Genomic DNA, 20,064 nt, shown 5'->3' with positions numbered 1-20,064 from the left:
AATACTTGCTCGCCCGTCCGCTTCCTTGGTTCTGAGAAGTACAGACGCCGTAGGTCCACCTTGGATCCCCCCACATCTGTGCATATATCTTTGATTTTGTGCTGCAGCCGCGGCTCGCTACTCTGCATCCTCTCTCCCTCTCCTTCGCATCACCTTCTCTGCCAAAAATACCGTTCCTCGTCCATTTACGACAAGACACGCCATGGCCACTTCTAACACAAGAGTAGACGGCGGACCTTTTGACTTTGACTTGGGTCTACGTGGCCGCTGGTTGCTCTCTGCAATCACCGTCTGCTGTGCCTCAGGCTTCCTCCTTGTAGGTGAGTGAGAATAAGAATTACGAACCTTGATCGTTGCTGAAAGTAAGGGAGACCATTTCCCCAGGCTACGACAATGGAGTCATGGGCGGTCTTGTTGAGACGCCTGCCTTTCGGGAGACTTTCAACGAGCCCAACGCCTCGACAATCGGCAACATCGTGAGCCTATACGAAATCGGGTGCTTCTTCGGCGCCATCTCTACCTTTATCACGGGAGAGCGATTTGGCCGACGCAAGACTATTCTGATCGGCAGCGCGCTGATGCTCTTCGGCGCAATCGTTCAGGCTGCCTCTCACACAGTCGGCGTCATGATTCTTGGCCGGCTGATCAGTGGCTTGGGCATGGGTGCCATCAATGCCACCGTGCCCGTGCTACAAGCCGAGATGTCACCTGCATGGAATAGGGGTGCCTTCGTCGCTCTTGACCTGACGGTTCTCAACATCGGCATCGTCCTCAGCTATTGGGTCGACTACGGTTTCAACTTTGGCTCGTCCCCCGCGAACAAGGATAGGATGGGCACCGCGGTCTGGAGAGTTCCCATCGCTCTCCAGTGCGTCTTCATCGTCGTCGTTGCCGTGTCGGCATTCGTTATTCCCGAGACGCCGCGCTGGCTTGCCGCAAAGGGACGAAAGCACGATGCCATTTCCGTCCTCGTACGGCTCCGGGCACGAACAGCGAATGGCGACTTTATAGGGGTACAAGATGACTTCAACGCCATCGAGGAGGCCGTCGCCCAAGAGCGCGCGACCGCGAACAGGGGCTGGCTTTCTCTCGTGAAACCGTACGGAGATTCATGGCGCGACGATTCCATGCAGACCCGGAAGAGGCTCCTCCTCGCCTGCTTTATCCAAGCAGCTCAACAGCTTGGCGGCATCAATGCGTGAGTGGTTTGCTGCCTTCCCTTCCGTTTCTCTCCCTCTTGCTGACACCTAGTCATCATCCCCCTCAGCCTCATCTACTACAGCTCCACTCTCTTTACTCGCTCGATCGGTATGGCCAAAAAAGAGGCAGCACTGATGAGTGGGGGTCTCAACATGTGCCTTATTCTCGGCAGCACGCTCTCTATCTTTGCCATCGACCGCATCGGTCGGCGGCGGTTGCTGCTGCCCTGCATTGCGGGCATGTCTCTCGTCATGATCATCCAGTCGATAGTTATCAAGAAGATCGGAGACGATGCCAGTGCGTCAAAAGTCTACGGCCGGGTAGCCTCGTCGATGCTGTTCCTCTTCGCACTATTTTTCAGCCTGGGCTTCCAGGCTACCGTCTGGCTCATCCCCTCGGAGATCCTGCCCCTCACGATCCGGACCAAGGGTGCGTGTGGTGTTATATTTCTCCAACTTTTCAGGCCTCCTTCCTCACTCGAATGATGACTCTCCCAGGATCTGCTCTGTCTACCGCAAGCAACTGGATTTGCAACTTTGCCATCGTCAAGCTAACCCGTAAGTAGGCCACCTTCCCTTTGTGCGTCGCACAAGCTCTCAAGCTGATCATGTCACCCTCGACTGCCCAGCCTCCGCAATCGAAAACATCGGCTGGAGAACGTATGTGATCTTCGCGATCCTGAATGCCGCCTGGCTGCCCGTGATATACTTTTTCCTGCCCGAGACGATGGGCAAGACACTCGAGGAAGTCGACCTCCTCTTTCTAAGGCGGGCCTGGGAAACCCAAACGATTCGCTGGAACGCACATGATGGTGAGGCTTATGCGGGGAACTCGACGAGCGAAGTGGTAAAAGACATCAAAAGGGAAGATCAAGATGGCGCCTACAAGGGCGTAGGAGCTAGTCCCATCCTTCTCAAGACGTTGAGCGCCTGAAGTCGTGCCTCTCTGTGCCCAGACTAATATAACTAGATACGAGATGTCGTTTGTGGGATTCAAGCTGCTTACATTACGAATCGAATTGAAAGGTTGGGGATGTCCACCATTAATTCCAGCCAAGACTAGGAGAGAAGAGGAAACTCGAGCGCTCTTGATCACGCATTACCAGCGCTTGTAGGGCAGGAACTGCAGTGAACAGGAGAAGATGACTGTCAGTCTTATGCGAACGACAGGGGGCGCAGAGGCAAGGCTCACCTTTCCGTTGAAGGTGATCTTGACGCGGTCTCCCTTGGGGTCGGGCACCTTTTCCACGTCGCCCTGTAGCACAAAACGAGAACAAAAGGTGCTCATGTGATCAGCACCAGACAATCTCTGCGAGATGGAACCGCGAGAACAACCCACGTAGAAGTCAATGGCGCTCATGATGCCATCGCCAAACTTTTCGTGGATGATGGCCTTGAGCGGGTGGGCGTAGACGAGGAGCGCCTCGTAGAGCCTGTACACGACGGGGTCTGCGTGCGGTCGCGAGTCAGAAACAGTGTTGATTGCAAATGAGAAGAGGGGGGATGCGCGAGCAAGTGGGAAACAACTCACCCTTGGGGGGCCACTCTCCGACGCCGCGGTTGGGGTAAAAGTGCTCGCCGAGGTTCGTCTCGAGCTCTTCCCTGGGCACATCGAGGGCCTTGCTGAGCTTGTCGAGGTCGTCCTTGTCCGGCTTGGCCTGGCCGTAGAAGATGGCGGCCGTGTACCACTCGTTTCGGCCAATGGCGCTGGCAATCTGCTCAAACGAGAGCTTCTTCGTGACCTTGGACTGGTACAGCGCCGTAAAGATCGGGGGCAGGTCCGAGAGGACGGTGGGGAGACCCTGCGCAGTTACAGTCGAGGAGGACGAGGAGGACATGGTGCGTCGATTCAGGCAGTGCGAGGAGGAAGACTTGGTGGTGATGGTGGTTGTGACGAGGGTGCGAGGGAGAAGGGGAAGGGCCCTTCTCGTGAGCAAAGCCCGAGAACGCAAGAGGCTAGCAGCAGTGCTTGACATTTGGCCTGATCTTCTGTGGGGGCAGCAGCCACTCTTGGCACAATGAATTGGGAAGATAAGACTGGGCTGGAAGAAGGGCCCTTCTCGCTGATCAGTTGACTTGGCTTTTACTGCAGGTGGAGGGATGGGGCCAATAGAAACCTACCTCATTGGTCCGCGCCATTTAGGCTTATCGGCCTTTATCCTCGTCGCCTTGATCAAACGCCGAGAGGCGAGCCTGCCTCCCTTCCTCCTCCTATCTCGACTCAGTCATCTGAGAATGCCAAGCATGAAGCTCGTACGAGTCTGCCATGGCCACGTTGTCCACAGACAAGCTCTCACGCCGTATCTCGAGCATTTGTCCCAGCTCAGAGATGCAGCGCTGCAAAGCCGCAAAATCTCATTGGTTCGAGGGTAAGAGCGACGGTCACTATCCGTCTTCTATATGTTCTCATAGTTATCGGAAGCGACACGGGGTTCTCTATTCCATCAGATCAGCTAGATACTGGCCTCGTCATGCCCCTTCGCGCATGAGCCTGCACTGATGGAAGGACGGTACGCGCCGCTTCTAAATCCGCGAGCGACGACCGCTTGGGCCGCTCGGGCCTCCACCTTCTTTTGACATTGCTTCCTCCCGCTAAATCCTTTCCTTGCGAGAGCGGGGACGAGGGACAACCTGCGTTGATCGTCCCCCTTCCACACAATTTTGCGCACTTGAAGAAACAGCCATTCAGCTGTCTTTTCATCCCCCGAGACACACCCACACAAGCGATGAGTGCGACGGCGGCCATTCGGACGCGGCTGACGAGCGTCATCGACACGCTCACGACGCCCGTCGTGCTGGGCCCCATGGCCAATGTGGCCGGCGGCAGCCTGGCGGGGCGCGTGTCCAAAGCCGGCGGGCTCGGCTTCATCGGCGCCGGCACCTTTGACGCGGCCACGCTGCAGGCCGAGATCGAGACGGCACACCAGATCCTGGGCATCGACAAGCCGCCCAGAGGCACGGGCAACCGCGTGCACCTGGGCATCGGCTTCCTCGTCTGGCGCCTGTCGAACCTGAACAAGGGCCCACCCCCTTCGCTAGGTGCGTCGGACCTCGACGCCTCGAGCCCGGCGCTGCACCTCATCGATGCGGCGCTGCGGAGCAAGCCGCGCGCCATCTGGCTCGCCTTTGGCGACGAGGCCGACATGGTCGGCTGGTCCAGCATCGTACGTGATCGCGAGGCGGCCCTCAACGGGGCAGGCAAGGCCGCGTGGGGCAAGGAGCTCAAGCTGTTTGTTGGCGTGGGCAACGAGGCCCAGGCCAAGGCCGCCGTCGAGGACTGCGGCGCAGACGTCATCGTCGTGCAAGGTGAGTCGAGTCGAGTCGAATCTGCCCTGATTAACTTTCCCGCTGACTGTAGCAATTCTTTCAGGCAACGAGGCGGGCGGCCACGGTCTGGCTGCGTCGCCGCCGCTCTCGGTCGCGCTGTCGCAGATTGGGTCACGCATGGGCGACTGGAAACCATCGAATCCCTCTGGGATCACACCGCCGGTCCTGGCCGCCGGCGGGCTCATGACTGGCGCCCACCTCGCCTCTGCCTTGGCCCAGGGCGCGGCGGGGGGCGTGTTTGGCACGCGCTTCCTCCTGACGCCCGAGGCGGTGTACAGCGATGCGCAGAAGCAGGTGCTGCTCGATGCCGGTGGCGACTCGACGCTGCGCTCCATGGCCTTTGATGACGCCCGCAACACCCTCGGCTGGCCAGAGGGCGTCGATGGACGGGGCATCTACAGCGACACGGTCCGCGACTTTGAGGCAGCGGCCGATGTCCCGGGGGGCACGAGCGCCGAGGCGCGGCAGGCGCGCTACAAGCAGGCCGAGGCGGACAAGGACCCAAAGAGGATCGTGACCTGGGCGGGCACGGGCATCGGGCTGGGCACCAGAATCATGCCGGCCGAGGACATTGTCCGCGAGGTCTCGCGCGACGCCGCCGACTCCATCAAGCGCATCTCGAGCTACGTGTAGGCGCTGCAATGTATGCCGTGCTTGCCCCCGGACTACATGTGACTGCAAGCTGAGATCTTAGACTTTGCTGCATATATCATTGCGATTGCTGCAGTACGTTTACTACTAGCTATGACTGCCACTACATGCGCTTGCACCCAGGGCGATGCACCCTGCTGACCCTTGGGAGAAGAAGAAGTTGCAATGAATTTCCCCCCTCCACCTCTGGCGAAGAACTGCATTGCCTGCGTCTTTAGTCTAAATTTTCCGCTCCTGGCCCCTCACACACCAATCATGCTCCAACGCATCCTCTCCTTTCTGGCTTCGCTGCTGGGCTATGTGTTTGGCAACCTGAGCAGCCTCGTGACGGCGACGCACGAGTCGACGCCGACGCACACGGTGCTGCTGCACACGAGCCCTGTCGTGCGCTACCGCGGGCCGCAGACGTACCTGCCCATCAGCGTGGTGGCGCACAATGTCGATGAGCGCGACCTGCGTGTCAACACGTCTGCCGTCGTCGAGGGCATCCGCATCACCCTCGTCCGCCGCGGCTGGCGTGCAGGCCTGTTTGGATGGACGGCCGCGCGCTACCTGGGCGTGCGCACGGACAGTGGGGTCGAGGTGACGCCGGCGTCGGTCAAGCGCTGGGACGTGGCCCACGACGGCGCGGCGCAGGCCGACTCGCTCGACGACTACGACTCGCACAAGCTCGACGACGAGGACGACCCGGCGCCGCTCGAGCTGCCGACGCCGACGCTGTCGTCGAAGCGCCAGACGTCGTTTGACAAGCAGCTCAAGCACCTCGCCATGGCGCACGGGGTGCCGCCCGGCCACGTGGTGAGCACCCACCTGGTGCGCCTGCCCGTCTCGAGCGGCGACGGCTACTTTCGCCTGTGCCTCCAGGTGCCTGATTCTGCTGCTGGTGGAAAGCGACGGACAACTTCAGTCACCGCATACTCGCCCACCTTTCGCCTGTTCTCGCTCTCGCTCTCGTCGGCCTGCCCGCGCGGCTCGTCGGTGCTGCCGCCGACGATTGTGCCGGAGCTGCTGCTGCGGACGCTGAGCACTGCGCTGCTGGGCTCCCTCTTTGCGCTCTCGCCGCTGGCCCTGCTCGCCGACAAGGTGCTGCCCTCGTCGGTGGGCCGCTGGCTGCTCCGGCGCCTCTACCGCGCCCTGGGCGGCGACGAGAAGCGGGCCCAGGCGATGCAGCGCTGGAACGCGGGCCAGCGCTGGGAGCAGCTCAAGCGCCTCGTCGACTCGGGCGTGCCCTGGAGCGGCGCGGGCATCCGCACCGCGTGGGAGATTGAGCGCGACGAGAAGCGCCAGCGCGGCGGCGTGTCCTTTGTGCGGTAGTCCTTCCTTCCCTCTCTTTCCTTCTCCGTCTCGGACGCGTCGGTCGCATGTCTGTCTGTCTGTCTGTCTGTCTGTGTGGAGGATGCAATGGAATCAAAAAATAAGAACAGAATACACCACGAAGAAGACAGTCAGTGCCTCGCAGGGGAGCCAGCCTGTGGACTGGGTAAAAGATGAGAGTCGGGCTCCTGGCCGCGGGCTCCAATGCGGGTGGCCAGCTCGGCATCGGTACGCGCGACGACGCCCATACGCTCCAGCCGTGCCGCTTTGCCGCCACGCCGGGGAAGAAGAGGGAGGCGGCGGCGGCGGCGGCGGCGAGTGGCAGCAGAAGCAGCAGTGGCCAAGACGACGAGGGAGAGGGCACCGGTCGGGTCTTGGATCTGTCCAGCGGGGCAAACCACACGGTCTGCATCATCGAGAGCAGCAGCAGCAGCGAGAGGACAAAGCGCCAGCTTTGGGCGTGTGGGTCCGACGACGCTGGCCAGCTGGGCGGTCTCCTCGCTGCAGGGGCCGATCCCACGCAGTTTCAGCCGCTCACTCTGCCCCAAGGCGATCATAGTAAAGGTAACGGCGACGGCGACGGCGGCGGTGACAATGCGGTGGAGCAGTGGGCGAAGATGGTGCGGTGCGGCTGGGAGTGCACATTCATCGTGCTGGGCAGCGCAACGACGGGCGACTCCCTCGTCGTCCTGGGCCGCAACAACGACTTTGGCGTGCTGGGCACGGCCGCGCCGGGGTCGTCGTTGTCCTCGAGCACATCTCAAGCACGCATCGATCTCGGCCCGGCGATTGGGCATCGTGGAGCCGTGCACGTCTCGGCAATGGCGGTGGGGCTGCAGCACTGCCTCGTCGTGTGCTCGTTGGCAAGCGAGAATAGCACGGGACAGGAGCACGCCCTCGTTGGATGGGGCATGCGGCGTCACGGACAGCTCGGGCCGCGCGCGGCTCTGGAGAGCAGGGAGTCGAAGGTGGCTTGGACGGCGCCCACGTGCTTGGCCAGGTGGTCTTCCCCGTCATCCTCCAAGAAAGTGGACGAGGAAGAGGGCGCACCCATGCTGGCCGCTGGCAGTCGGCACTCGGTCCTCGCCGTCCCGAGCGACTGGACAGAGCAGTCTCCGAGCCTGAGGCTGTCAGACTCCACTACCACAACTACACCCCTGGTCGAGCGTGTCGTGGGCACCAGCAAAGTATATGCATTCGGAGATAATTCCAAGGGTCAGCTCGACATCTTCCGATCGCACTCCCTCGACGTCGATCTCAACATCGCCGCGTCCCTCGTCGGCCTGCACTGCACGTGGTTCGGCACCTTCTGCCACATCCGGCAACGGCAGCACGACGGGGACGTCGCCACCTCCATCGTGGCCTCTGGCAAAAACACGAGTGGCCAGCTCGGCAGGGGGCTCGATCAAGATGGCGGTGGCGACGCCGATGGCAGACAGCAACAGGTGCGCCTGCCCCAGGGTGTCCAGCTCGAGACAATGGCATGTGGCAGCGAGCACTGCCTGGCCATCTGCAGCAGCAACGGCAGAGAGCAGGACGAGTCGACGGTCTTGGGCTGGGGCTGGAACGAGCACGGGAACCTGGCACAGGCCAACCAGGACGACTGCCCCACGCCCGTACCCATACACCCCGATCCACCAAACGAGAAACAGCACAGACCAATCGGCATCTGGGCTGGCTGTGCGACGACGTTTGTCGAGACTGGACAGGAGCAAAAGGAGGAGTGGAGCCGGTAAAGATATCAGATTAGTTGGTAGCTTGCTTCTTTGAGAAGCGTCTCAGTATGCATGTGTAGCGTCTAGTACAGTACATGACAGGTCTTGGCCAGCATTTCTATCGGTTGCTGCATCAAACCCCCATCTAGTAGTGATTGAGTGTCCGTTCGAGTCTTCTATGCGAGCCCGGCAGCCTGGAAGGCCTGGTCGAGATCAGCAATGAGGTCCTCGACATCCTCGAGGCCAATCGAGACACGGATGAGGTTGTGGCCGATGCCGAGCTTGTCCCTGTCCTCCTGCGAGACGGCGGCGTGCGTCATTTTGCTCGGGAGCTCAATCAGGCTCTCGACGCCGCCGAGCGACTCGGCAAGGGTAAAGATGCGGAGCTGCTCGAGGATCTTGTTGGCTGGTGCGTCATCCTTGGGGTCGCTCTTGAGCCGGAAGGTGACCATACCGCCGTAGGCGAATCCGCTGCTGGACGGGTCCTCGCGCGGCCTTGCGCGCTCCGCGACCTGGCGCTGAGCAAGGGCAAAGGACGGGTGCGAGGGCAGGCCGGGGTAGATGACTGTCTCGATGGCCGGGTGGCGCGCGAGGTGGTTGGCAATCGTAAGGGCAGACTGGCCGTGGGCGCGCATGCGGAGCGAAAGCGTCTTGAGACCCCTCAGGGCGAGCCACGAATCAAAGGCAGAGGGGACGGCGCCGATGCTGTTCTGCAGGAACTTGAGCTTCTCGTGCCACGCCGAGCTGTTGGTCACGAGGGCGCCCATGACGACGTCGCTGTGGCCGTTGATGTATTTTGTGATCGAGTGGGCGACAATGTCGGCACCCAGGCTCAGCGGTGTCTGGAACCAGGGCGAGAGGAAGGTGGAGTCGACGACGATCGTCACGTTTGGGTTGATCGACTTTGCGATGCGAGCCACGAGGGGAATGTCGATCAGGCGCAGCGTTGGGTTGGTTGGTGTCTCGACCCAGACGAGCTGTTTTCAAACAAGAGCGGCGTGGACTGGTCAGCCTATATGCTCGCAGAGCAAGAAAATAGGAAGAAGAAACCCACCTTGGTATCCTTTGTGATGGCCGCGCGGAGGTTGGCCTCGACCACCTCGGCGTCGACGCCCATCTCGACAAACGTCGTCTCGATGCCCTGGGCGGTGCTGGCGACCTTGGTAAAGTAGCGGTAGCTGCCCCCGTAGACGTCATTGACCGAGACGATGTGGCTCCTCGGCGGGAGAGCGCTGAGAATCGTCGAGGTGACTGCGCTGCCCGACGAAAACGCCAGTCCGTAGCGGCCGCCCTCGAGCGAGGCGAGGGCGCGCTCAAACGAGTCCCGGTTCGGGTTGCCCGAGCGCGAGTACTCGTAGTCCTTGAAGCCACCGACGCCCTTTTGTGCGTACGTGGTGCTCAGGCTGATGGCCGGAATGACGGCGCCCGTGTCCTCGGACGGCTCCGAGCCGACGTGGATGGCCCTGGTGGAGAAGCCGAGCGACGAGACGGGCGCATGCCTTCCCGCGGCCAGCGCTCCGTTGCTGTCGCCCTTGACTGCGTTTGGTGCCGGCGTCATTGTGTCTCTGGTCTCTTCTCGGCGGCCGCGGTTTCTGGTCGGAAATGGCAGGCGCTGCTTGTGCTTGTGCTGGATGTAGCAGCTGCTGGTGGTGGTCAGATCAGTGGCGGCAAAACAGTATCTTCTGCGCCCGTCGTTTTATAGATTCCCCGTTGCTGACCTCTTTCGATGATTTACGGCCGGTCGCGTCTGGAGAGGAAAAAATTCAAAAGAACATCAGAAAAAATAAAGCAGGAAAGACCGAAACAAGTGGCCGGAGATGGCTCCGTGGCATCAGTTCGATCTCAAATGACGTGACGAGGGGGCGTTCCAACGGACTTTGGCAAGGACATACTCTTAACATTAAAAAAGTGTTGTTGTGGAGATTGCACATTGCTACTACTACACTACACTACGGACGACAGCGACGGCGATTTCAGTCAAGTCCGTTGAAGAACCGGACTTCGGCCAGGAGCACGGCAACGCCCGCTGCTGTGCACGGGACTATGACGACGCCACACCACAGCGCAAACTGCGTCGCAGTCACGACGACGCCTCGCCGGCGCAGGCCGTCGCGCCACAGCAACCCCGCCAGGCTCGCAGCAAAGGTGCCGCCAAGAGCGCCGACATTGGAGCCAAAGGCCACCGAATAGAAGGCCATCTTTGTCAATAGCATGCCTTCGGCGTCCGGTGGCAGCGCAGCTTTGAATGCGGGAGACTGAATGACCTTTGTCAGGATGATTGTCGCTCCGATGTTTGTGCCGCCGAGCTGGGAGTGGGTTTGGAGGCAGGTCAGCAGTGCCGTGCTTGCCACCAGAAGATCGGAAGTGACTCACGTTGCAAAGAACGACGCCCAGGGTGGCAATGAAGAAGGCGCAAGCGGCCTGGCCGCGGGCGCAGACATCCCCGATGCCCTTGGCCATGATCTCGATGAAACCGACGTGGGCCAGTGACTGGACGAGGATGAACATGCCAAAGGCAAAGGGCAGCAGTGGAAAGGGCAGCCTCGTCGCCACATACGTGACGGTGGGGAAGACGTCTGCCAGCCCGGCTGCCTTGTCGATGGTTCTGCCCAGCATCGTCCGATGCACTTCTTCAGAGCGAGGTTCCTTGGCCTCGGCGGCGTCGTCGACGTTTGACCCCTGCCTTTGCAGTGTTGGATCATCAGCACCTTGCTGCCCGCGTTGCACTTCATCCCCTCTTCTCTCGCTGCTCCTGCTCCGCCGCTCGGCTTTCCGGTGGCTTCTCCATGTCCACCAGTCCGTGCTCACGTCCCTTATGAGACAGACCACGGCGCCTGGCACTGCAATCATGTACACTTTGACGCCTCCAAAGACGCTTGTGACAATCAGCGTGATCAGCGTGGCGGCCATGATGATGCTTCCAAAGATGGCCCCGCTACGGTCTACCAGCGCAGCACGCGCATCCACGTCGGGACGGATCATGGTCCGTGGTATGTAGACGGTTGGGGCGACTTTGCCTTCCTTGGTCTCTGTGCTCGCTACTGGTGCTGTGGTCGACATCTCGTGCTCCTCTGCTGCTGCTGGTGTCGAAGAGGTCCCTGGTGTGTTCGAGGAATGGCGAAGACGGAGAGCTGAGACAGACGATGATGCACGAGATCGAGCCCAGCTCGTGGCGCGGCTCCATCTCTGCGCGAATGGTCCCCTCTCTTTTGCCTTTGCTTGCGATGCTGCTGGGCGATCCCGGAAGAACAAGAGGAGAACCAAGAGGCCGGCCAGCGCAGACGCCATCGAGGGAAGCATCATATATGCAGTGTAGGTGGGAAAGGAGATGCTGAAACCAGTTGCGATGACGAGATTGGTTGGGTTCGACGACACCAGCACCGCCGACGAGATGTTGGCCGCGACAAACTGGGCCCATATCCAGGCTGAGGGCGGCGAGATGCCAGCGACACGGGTGAGGTAGACGACAAAGGCGGTGCCGCTCAGGATGACGGGGTCGTTGCCCACCAGGACGCCGGCGAACCAGAAGAAGAGGTAGAGGACGAGATAGAGCCTCAGGCCACTCGTGCCAGCCTTGAGGCAGACCTGGAAGGCCAGATAGCGGAGAAGGCCCGTCGCATCGAGGCTGATGGCGATGTAGGCCAGGCTGATGAAGAGCGCCAGCACGTCGTAGGGCTCCACGCCCTCCTCGCCCACGATGCCCGTACGAACCTGCTCTCCACCGATCGTCTTGGTCGCCAGGAGGAAGAGAATGCCGATTGCGGGCGTCCATACGTGGTTCAGGACAATGCAGGGGCGACGATAAAAGACGACATCGTCGTCTTCGGAGTTGCCACGGCCGAACAACCTGCCCACGCACTTCTGGGCCCAGGATCCAACAACGCGAGGCAGGGGGATCTTTAGCGGCTGAATGCAGATGAGCGCCACGACTGCAAATACGACGATGGCAAAGATGCCATGGCCGTCTAGCGAGGCATTCGTCGACTCGCTCCCGCCAGCGTCCACCGCCATGCCACCGTTGTCGGTAGCAAGTACCTGAAGGAACATCTTCCTTTAATACCCAGGCACGTTCAGCCTCCACTCACGCCAAGAACACGTGAATGCGAACGCCACGCCAAGCCACAGTGGATGACAGCCAAGATTAACGCTCGTAGCATGCTGTTGCCTCGACCGTGAGGTCCCTGTCTGATTCTGTCACTCACTCAGAGAAAGATTGGCTCGTTGTCTAGACTTTCTTGGCCACGTTCGCCAGAGGCGGAATGCGATGGTACAGGAAGGAGGTGTGATGGCGCGTAGTATACACCCGCTTGCTCTCGGTTTTTAGCAAATTCTCGGATCGTGCCTCGCCTTGCCCGTCGATAATCGGCTCTCTCAAGCTGTCTCAATGGCTTGGAATCGAAGAACTTGGTCAACAAGTATTCCGTAGCATGCACGACCGTATTCGTCCTCAAAAAGAGTCATGATGAAGGCAGCCGCTTGTCAAGTTGGCCCTCCCGCCCCGCTACGGAGTTCTCAGCCACGCAATCATTTCTTCTTCCGACCCACCGCCCTCTTCAACATCCAACATGCACAGCAGAAGCAATGAAAGTGATCGGGCAAACTTTGGAGCGCTCTTGTCTTTCTCGCAGCCGTCACAATCCGCCGCTGATCCCTTTTTACCTCTGCTGCTGTCCCACTTCCTTCATCCTGATCCACTCCAAAAGCCAACGCGAGAGAGGTGAATGCCTTCCTTTGCTTCTTTCGAAGGCAGAGCGACTGCTCATAGAGATAGACTCGTAGAAGCAACGCTGCAAAAGCAAAACATCGGTCGGCAGAATGGCTTCCGGCGAATTTGGCGACCGAGAATGGGCAATCCTCAATGCAGCCTCGCACAAGATTGTGCAGAGTAATGTGAGCTGAAGGAGCCGGCGCTTCATGGCCAGCCCCCTTAGCTCCATCTGATTGCCCTGCCTTCTTTTTCTCGCTGCCTCCCCCACTACTCTCGCCCAGGCCAAGCTGCTGTATGAAATGACGCCCGAACTCAAAAAGTGGCACGCAAAGGGACGTCTCCTCGACAAGGTGAGACAGAGTGATTTTTTTTCCTTGCAGACCATCTCCAGGCGCTAAGGACTTCTGCCTCTACGGTTACACATTCCTGTTCTCGAATCAGCTGAAGATACTGATGCGCAGTGGCCGCGGTGGCGAAGAGGCAGCCTCGATTGTCAAGAAGGCGGCTGGCAGCGGGCCTTCCAAGGCCACACAGCCCAAGGTCAAAGACAAAGCCAAAAATGCCTCTCCGAAAAAGACGAAGCTGGAGAGCGAGTACGAGGATGACAGTGGAAGTCTGTCTGACGACGAAGAAGAGAAGACGACAAAGATGCCAGCCAAGCGCAGCTCCGACAATATCAAGAAGACCAAGGAAGCGGTCGGCAATGTGAAGCAAATGCAGGAGAGGAAGGAAGAAAAGGACCTCCTCGCTCGCCAGACTAGCAAGTCCGCAATCGGCAAACGTGGGACGGTCCCAAAGGTCGCGATGCGAGAGAGTATGAACGAAGAAGACGCTAGCTCACCCGCCACTTCGCCCGATAAGAGGAAGAGGATGGCCAGTTCAAAGGGCCATGACGGAGACCTTGGCCAGGACGACACAAGCGAGAAAGCAGAGACAACCCTGCCGCCTCTGGAAACCCCCCTCAAGAAGACTTCCTTGCCAGGCGAAGGCGCCATGCCAACGACCGAGACGAGTGTCGGACAAAAGACCGATGTAGCCGGGCCAGCTACCGACGGTGTGGTCCCGAGTCCTGCAGCAGCAGCGAAAAGCAGGCGGGTCGAGGACGAGTGTCATGAAGTCGGAGCCGAAGACTGTTCGGGAGGAAAGCGCAACGCACCTGCATCTTTCGAAGGACAGCCAGATGCAAAGAAGAGCAAGACCGATGCTTGAAAAGTAGTGCTTCTCAGAAAATGTGCCCGCACATTACGTGTCTTCTTAGTGAAGCATTCAAAGTAATGAAAGAGAGGTGACTTGATCAGGGTCAAGACTCGTGTGAGCATCGTACCCAGTCGAGTCAGATGTAGATTGACAGTCACTACTAGACAGCCATATCCACGGAGCGATGTGCCACGGAACGAGTCATGGCGCATCGATAAGCCCTTCCGACGCGTCTGTAGTGCGAAACGCAGGCTCAGCTTTATCCAAAGCTAGCCGGGGGCTGGCGTGCCTGCATTGCAGCAGGACCGATTCGATCTTATTGTTTTTTTTTTTTTTTTTTTTTTTTTTTTTTTTTTTTTTTTTTTTTTTTTTGTTTAGTTTCCTGTTCTTCTCTCTTGGACTGAGACTGAGCGTCAGGAGGCGACGACCAGGACACCCAAACACGGTGAGGGCCAAGTCGATGTCTCCCTCGTCGCTGTTGCCTCTACCACCACAACAGACGAAAGCTGCACATGTCGACGCTCACATCGACGCTCATAGGCGGCATACAGGGATGTGCCTGGCTGATCTCAGCGGGCCTGCTCGCCCATGACCACTACCGGCAGTCGCGACCTGTGCGCCTCGATGCGGCCGCCGACAAGCTGCTCAAGACGGAGCGCGAGGCCATCGCTGCCGCTGAGCGAACCGATGGCCGGACCACCAAGAAGTACGAGGCTGACTTCAGACGGCGGCTACGATTCTCAAGGTCAGCCATCGTCTCGCTCTCGGTCCTCGTCGTGGCCCTGTGCGTGGCCAGGATCGCCTTTGACGTGGCCTGGTCTGCAGAGGGCGTGTGGCGAGTGCTGACCCGGCACGCCGAGATATGGCCGATTGCAACGAGGGCGCTCATCTGGACCAATGCCCTCTACCTGGCCTATGCATGTATCCAGGGCCACCTGCAGCAGCAACAGCGCCAGCAACAACAACAACAACAACAACAACAACATTGGCACTACGTCCTGCATCTCGCTAGCCTCATCTCGCTCGCATTTACCTGCGATGTCGTCCTCGCTGTGCTTCCCAAGGAGGGCGAGACACTGGCGCTGCTGGCCTCTCAGATCCTCGACGTCGTTCTGTCCTTTGTCGCCGTCCTGGTCACCATCAACATTCCCAGCGGGCCCCGCCGTGTCGTCTCGCGACCAGGCGCACAGGCCGCCGACGAGACCGACGACCGGCTCGTGGCCGCCCTCGGGCCAAACGGCGCCACATTGCTGTCCAGCATCTGGTTCACTGGCGCCGTGCCCATCGTCATGCGGGCCTACCGCAAGGGCTACCTCGATGGGACCGATGCGCCTCCACTCGGCTCCGTCATGGGCGCACAGGTCCTCTACCTCCGCTTCCGCATCGCCTACGAAAAGTCGATGAACAAGGTCAAGCTAGCAGCCACGCCGGAGCCACCGCGGGCACGACCCACAAAGGACGGCAGCAACAAGAAGAAAAAGGACAGCACATGGCAGACGATCAAGGGCAGCTGGCCCCTGGCACGCGCCGTCCTGAGCGCAAACAAGGGCCTCATCATCTACCTCGAGATCCTCAGCGCCATCAGCGGCGTCTCGTTCTATGCGCCCTCGCTCGTCACCTTTCTCGTCGTCTCCTTTCTCGAGGAGCAGGAGCAGCAAGTGGCCGAGGGAAAGGCGCCCATGTCCGGCCTCATGCGTCTTCGCCACGGCCTGCCCTACTGCGTCCTCCTGGCCTCGGCCATGCTCTTTACCAGTCTCGTCATGGGCCAGGTCATGTCCGTCGGGCTGGCCTGGCTGCGCACGAGGATCCGGCTGCAGCTCCAGAGCGTCATCTTTGCAAAGGCGCTCCGAAGAAAGGATGCCGGGAGCGCAAATGCGCCGGGCGAAGAGGGAGACACGGACGAGGACAAGAAGAGCCCCCTTGCGAAGGGGGCCGACGAAGACAAGAAAGAAGAAGAGGAGGACGACGAGGACGACACGTCGTTTGTCAGCAAGACGCAAGTCGTCAACCTCGCCTCGGTTGACACGGAGCGGGCCTCACAGCTCTTCTATCTCGTCACCTTTGCCATGGCACCCATCGAGCTCATCACTGGCGGGACCTTTGTGATCAAGCTGCTGGGATGGGGCGCGCTGCTGGGCTTTGCCGTGTCGCTCCTGATCCAGCCCCTCATCTTCCTCGTCGGCAAGGCCATGGTCCGCTTCGAGGCGCAGCAGCAGGCTGTACGGGACCGCAAAGTGACGCTGCTCAACGAGATCTTTGCTGCGATCCGCATGGTCAAGTTCAACGCGTGGGAGCACAAGATGTCCGACCGGCTGCTCGATGTGAGGGAGAAGGAGCTCAAGTGCGAGGCAAAGATCTTTGTCGCCGACGTCATCACCGACTTCTTCTTCGCGTCGAGTCCCACTGTCGTCATTCTCGTCTCGTACGCCTGGTACACCATTGTCCAGGGAAAGACGCTGACGCCCAGTGTCGCCTTTACATCATTGGCGGTGCTCGAGGAGATGAGGTTCAGCCTCACGCAGATCCCAGAGGCACTGGCAGAGTGTGCCCAATCGCTCGTCTCCGTCCAGCGCATCCAGCAGTACCTTCAAAGCGACGAAGTGGACGTTGTTCCGCCTTCTGCTTCATCTCCAGCGTCGTCTTCTGCTGCAACAGCTGTCCACGAGCAAGTTTCGCCCAAGCTTCCCTCGAATGGCCTCGGCAAGCAACCCGATCACGACCAGGATGAGGTAGCGCTGCGCCACGCAACAGTCGCATGGCCTGTGCTCTCACAACCGGGAGAGAATGCCTCTGGAGCAGGCAGTGTCCCTGTCGACGACGTAGAGGCTGGGCCAGCGGCGACGAGCATGCCTCCGAGCCGAGCCGAGCCTGCCTTCCAGCTCCTCGACTTCGACGTCACGTTTGAAAGGGGTCAACTCAACGTCATCGTCGGCAAGCTTGGCTCGGGAAAGACGCTGCTGCTTCGAGCCCTGTTGGGTGAGGCAGACATCGTCTCGGGGCAGGCCATCTGTCCACGATCGAGGCCCGATGCCATTGATGATTCGCTCTTGTCCAGGAACGAGGGCCAGGGGGGCTTGTTCACGAATCAGGGCTGGATTAGGAGGGACCAGACGGCATTTGTGCCGCAGACGGCATTCCTGACGAACGCATCGCTGCGAGACAACGTCCTCTTCGGCTTGCCGCTGTGGGAGCAGAGGTACAGGCAGACAATTACTGCCTGTGGCCTCGACCCGGATGTGGCCCTGCTGGAGGATGGGGACGAGACGGAGATTGGCGAGAGCGGCATTGGCCTCAGCGGTGGGCAGAAGACGAGAGTCAGCTTGGCGAGGGCGGTGTACAGCCGAGGCGCGACGCTGATCCTCGACGATGTTCTGTCGGCCGTCGATGCGCACACCGCCTCGCACATCTACAACGAGCTGTTCCGGGGCCCACTGTGCGAGAATCGAACGGTGGTTCTCGTCTCGCACCAGGTCCAGCTCGTCGCACCCGGCGCGGCACGCATCGTTATGGTCGACGAAGGAACCAAGCGCTTCGACGGCGACCCAATGGCGTTTATGAAGTCAGACTTGTACCACGGCTTGCTCGAGGAGCAGGAGGAAGAGGCCGACGAGAAGACGCATGGAGCAAAGGGTGACAGCAGCGAGGGTCCGAGCGAGCCACCGAGTGGATCCGCGACGCCTTCGACTGCGTCTCCGAAATTGAATGGAAAGAAGGAGCTGGAGCCGGAGACGTTGGAAGCTGCAGTGGCGGACGCCAATGGCGACACAGCAACCTTGCCGAAAAAGACGCCGCGAAAGCTCGTCGAAGAGGAAAAGAGGGCCAAGGGAGGTGTTCTCCTCTCCATCTACAAGACCTACCTCGAAGCGGCCGGCGGCATGCCGTATTTTGTCGTTCTGGTCGTTTCCTTTTGCGTAGCAGAGTCCTTCATGGTCGTCGTCTCGCGCTGGCTGCAGTACTGGTCCTCGGACGCGACGAGGGCTGAGGGGCCCCAGCATTCCAACGAGTGGTGGATCTCGCGCTGGGCCATCCTCTGGGTCATCCAGCTGACTCTCCTCTCGTTCAAGACGGGCTTCCTCTACTACGGATCACTATCAGCCTCGCGGAAACTCTTCTCCGTCATGCTCACCAGCGTGCTCAGAGCTCCGCTCCGCTTTCACGACACTGTCTCGCGTGGCCGGCTCTTGAACCGCTTTGGCCAGGACTTTGAAGAGGTCGACTCCAACATTGCCCCCGCACTTGAGCGCTTTGGCGACCAATTCCTCACCGTCGTCGTCAACGTCGTTGCCGTCACCTCGGGAGGCGGTGCCAAGTTTCTCATCGTCTTTGCCGCCCTGATGCCACTATATGTCGCCGTGGGGCAGGCGTACATGCTCGCTGTGCGCGACCTTAAGCGGCTCCTCTCGACGACAAAGTCGCCTATCCTCGGCCTCTTCTCCGACGTGGTCACAGGCGTGTCAGTCATCCGGTCTTTTGGCGCGTCGCACTTCTTCTTCAAGACGCTCCTCGATCGCCTCGATGACAACGCCACATTCAGCTTTTGGACAAACGAGCTGCGCTGGTGGTACGAGCAGATGTTCAACACGATCTCCTTTGGCCTCATTCTCTCGGCCGCCATCTTCATCCTTCTCAACCCCAACGTTGGCGCAGCACAGGCCGGCTTCGTCTTCAGCTTCCTCATCAACACGCACATCTTCCTCCTCTTTCTCCTGCAGAGCTACACCGACACGGAGCAGAGGCTCATCTCCGTCGAGCGCGTCGTCGAGTACAGCCAGCTCGAGGGCGAAGCAAAGGAGATCATCGAACCGAGACCCTCTGCCGACTGGCCATCGCAGGGCCAGATCGTTGTTCAGGATCTGCGAGTGCGCTATGCGCCCGAATTGCCCGACGTCATCAAGGGCGTGTCCTTTTCCATCCCTCCCGGATCAAAAGTGGGCATCGTCGGACCGACGGGTTGCGGCAAGTCGACGATGGCTTCCTCGTTCTTCCGCTTCGTCGAGGCAAGCGGCGGGAGCATCTCTGTCGATGGCGTCGACATTGCCAGCGTGGGTCTGCATGATCTCCGCTCGAGGCTGCAGATTGTACCGCAAGACCCCATCATTCTCTCGGGACCTCTGCGGGCCACGATTGACGTCTTTGGAGAATATTCGGACGAGGCCATCTTTGAGGCGCTGAGAGCTGTGCGCTTGCTCGACGATGGGGGCAGTCACACACCGTCACGGGCTCCAACGCCTGGGCTCACTGTGCCTGGACTAGCCGATGCATCACACAAGCCGACGCTGAGTGTGAGCGGAACAGCGACGCCTCGAAGCACGGGACAGGGAGGCAACCGGAACGAGTTCCGAGACCTGAGCTACACCATCACCGAGGGCGGCTCCAACCTGTCCAACGGCGAAAAGCAGCTCTTGTGCCTGGCTCGTGCTATTCTGCGCAGGTCAAAGCTCATCATCTTTGATGAAGCCACGAGCTCGGTCGACTATGCCACCGACGAGCTCATCACGGCCACGATTCGGCGGTCATTTGAGCAGTCGACCATCCTGACCATCGCCCATCGCCTGCGTACCATCATCGACTTTGACCTCGTCATTGTCATGGACAAAGGCCAGGTCGTCGAGTTCGATGCGCCCGCCAAGCTGCTCGATGACGAGACGAGTCGCTTCTTCAAGCTTTGCAGGGCTTCGGGCAGAAGAGAATTGGCACACCTTAAAAAGCTTGCAAAGAGATAACGAGCTTTCAGAACACCGCTGTAGACTATTGTTAGATGAAGGACATGAAACAAATGCTGCGATCTCTTGAATCGCTTTTTCGGATTACTGTCTTCCGAGGAGAGGAGAGGCACTTCTGACGAACCCGTCTGCTGGTAGGCCCCTCTGATGATTGCGAGACGTCAACACACGTGGCCGGCGTGCTTGAGCTTCTCGCTCCACTTGAATTTTTTGGAAGTCTTCTCGCGCGA

The 20,064-nt window shown here is 59.8% G+C and overlaps 9 protein-coding genes across 9 annotated transcripts; 6 read left to right on the top strand and 3 right to left on the bottom strand.

Annotated features, from left to right (window-relative positions):
• Positions 1–133: 133 nt before the first annotated feature.
• On the top strand, positions 134–2,133 carry FA10DRAFT_294800 (putative sugar transporter; the record flags this gene model as incomplete). Its single annotated transcript, XM_025524452.1, has 5 exons — positions 134–320; positions 385–1,198; positions 1,268–1,629; positions 1,698–1,757; positions 1,829–2,133. The coding sequence occupies exons 1-5, from the start codon at positions 203–205 to the stop codon at positions 2,131–2,133; spliced, it is 1,659 nt and encodes a 552-aa protein (XP_025376154.1). The 5' UTR covers positions 134–202.
• Positions 2,134–2,298: 165 nt separating this feature from the next.
• On the bottom strand, positions 2,299–3,037 carry FA10DRAFT_260876 (putative cyanate hydratase; the record flags this gene model as incomplete). The annotated part of the gene is made up of 4 exons (XM_025520050.1): positions 2,299–2,322; positions 2,392–2,454; positions 2,539–2,648; positions 2,731–3,037. 4 exons carry the CDS (start codon positions 3,035–3,037, stop codon positions 2,299–2,301), a joined length of 504 nt encoding a protein of 167 aa, XP_025376153.1.
• Positions 3,038–3,925: 888 nt separating this feature from the next.
• Positions 3,926–5,159, top strand: FA10DRAFT_231393 (2-nitropropane dioxygenase; the record flags this gene model as incomplete). Its single annotated transcript, XM_025518855.1, has 2 exons — positions 3,926–4,505; positions 4,570–5,159. 2 exons carry the CDS (start codon positions 3,926–3,928, stop codon positions 5,157–5,159), a joined length of 1,170 nt encoding a protein of 389 aa, XP_025376152.1.
• A 273-nt stretch (positions 5,160–5,432) lies between these two features.
• Positions 5,433–6,491, top strand: FA10DRAFT_286853 (hypothetical protein; the record flags this gene model as incomplete). The annotated part of the gene is made up of 1 exon (XM_025524105.1): positions 5,433–6,491. One exon carries the CDS (start codon positions 5,433–5,435, stop codon positions 6,489–6,491), a length of 1,059 nt encoding a protein of 352 aa, XP_025376151.1.
• An 87-nt stretch (positions 6,492–6,578) lies between these two features.
• Positions 6,579–8,305, top strand: FA10DRAFT_133248 (RCC1/BLIP-II). The gene has a single exon (XM_025517991.1). It carries the CDS (start codon positions 6,665–6,667, stop codon positions 8,225–8,227), a length of 1,563 nt encoding a protein of 520 aa, XP_025376150.1. The 5' UTR covers positions 6,579–6,664; the 3' UTR covers positions 8,228–8,305.
• FA10DRAFT_252961 (hypothetical protein) lies at positions 8,214–9,953 on the bottom strand. The gene is made up of 2 exons (XM_025519670.1): positions 9,261–9,953; positions 8,214–9,183 (listed from the first exon to the last, which is right to left on the bottom strand). The coding sequence occupies exons 1-2, from the start codon at positions 9,762–9,764 to the stop codon at positions 8,383–8,385; spliced, it is 1,305 nt and encodes a 434-aa protein (XP_025376149.1). The 5' UTR covers positions 9,765–9,953; the 3' UTR covers positions 8,214–8,382.
• A 144-nt stretch (positions 9,954–10,097) lies between these two features.
• FA10DRAFT_267563 (hypothetical protein) lies at positions 10,098–12,247 on the bottom strand. The gene has a single exon (XM_025521961.1). It carries the CDS (start codon positions 12,215–12,217, stop codon positions 10,184–10,186), a length of 2,034 nt encoding a protein of 677 aa, XP_025376148.1. The 5' UTR covers positions 12,218–12,247; the 3' UTR covers positions 10,098–10,183.
• A 774-nt stretch (positions 12,248–13,021) lies between these two features.
• Positions 13,022–14,123, top strand: FA10DRAFT_302342 (hypothetical protein; the record flags this gene model as incomplete). The annotated part of the gene is made up of 3 exons (XM_025525103.1): positions 13,022–13,096; positions 13,196–13,264; positions 13,314–14,123. 3 exons carry the CDS (start codon positions 13,022–13,024, stop codon positions 14,121–14,123), a joined length of 954 nt encoding a protein of 317 aa, XP_025376147.1.
• Positions 14,124–14,509: 386 nt separating this feature from the next.
• FA10DRAFT_267562 (hypothetical protein) lies at positions 14,510–19,897 on the top strand. Its single transcript, XM_025521960.1, has one exon. The coding sequence runs from the start codon at positions 14,624–14,626 to the stop codon at positions 19,832–19,834; it is 5,211 nt and encodes a 1,736-aa protein (XP_025376146.1). The 5' UTR covers positions 14,510–14,623; the 3' UTR covers positions 19,835–19,897.
• Positions 19,898–20,064: the final 167 nt, after the last annotated feature.

The sequence above is a fragment of the Acaromyces ingoldii genome (assembly GCF_003144295.1).
Source record: "Acaromyces ingoldii strain MCA 4198 unplaced genomic scaffold FA10scaffold_4, whole genome shotgun sequence".
Classification (NCBI taxonomy): Eukaryota; Fungi; Basidiomycota; class Exobasidiomycetes; order Exobasidiales; family Cryptobasidiaceae; genus Acaromyces; species Acaromyces ingoldii.
The sequence above is the reverse complement of the archived record's forward strand: the minus strand, read 5'-3'. Positions and strand labels throughout refer to the sequence as shown.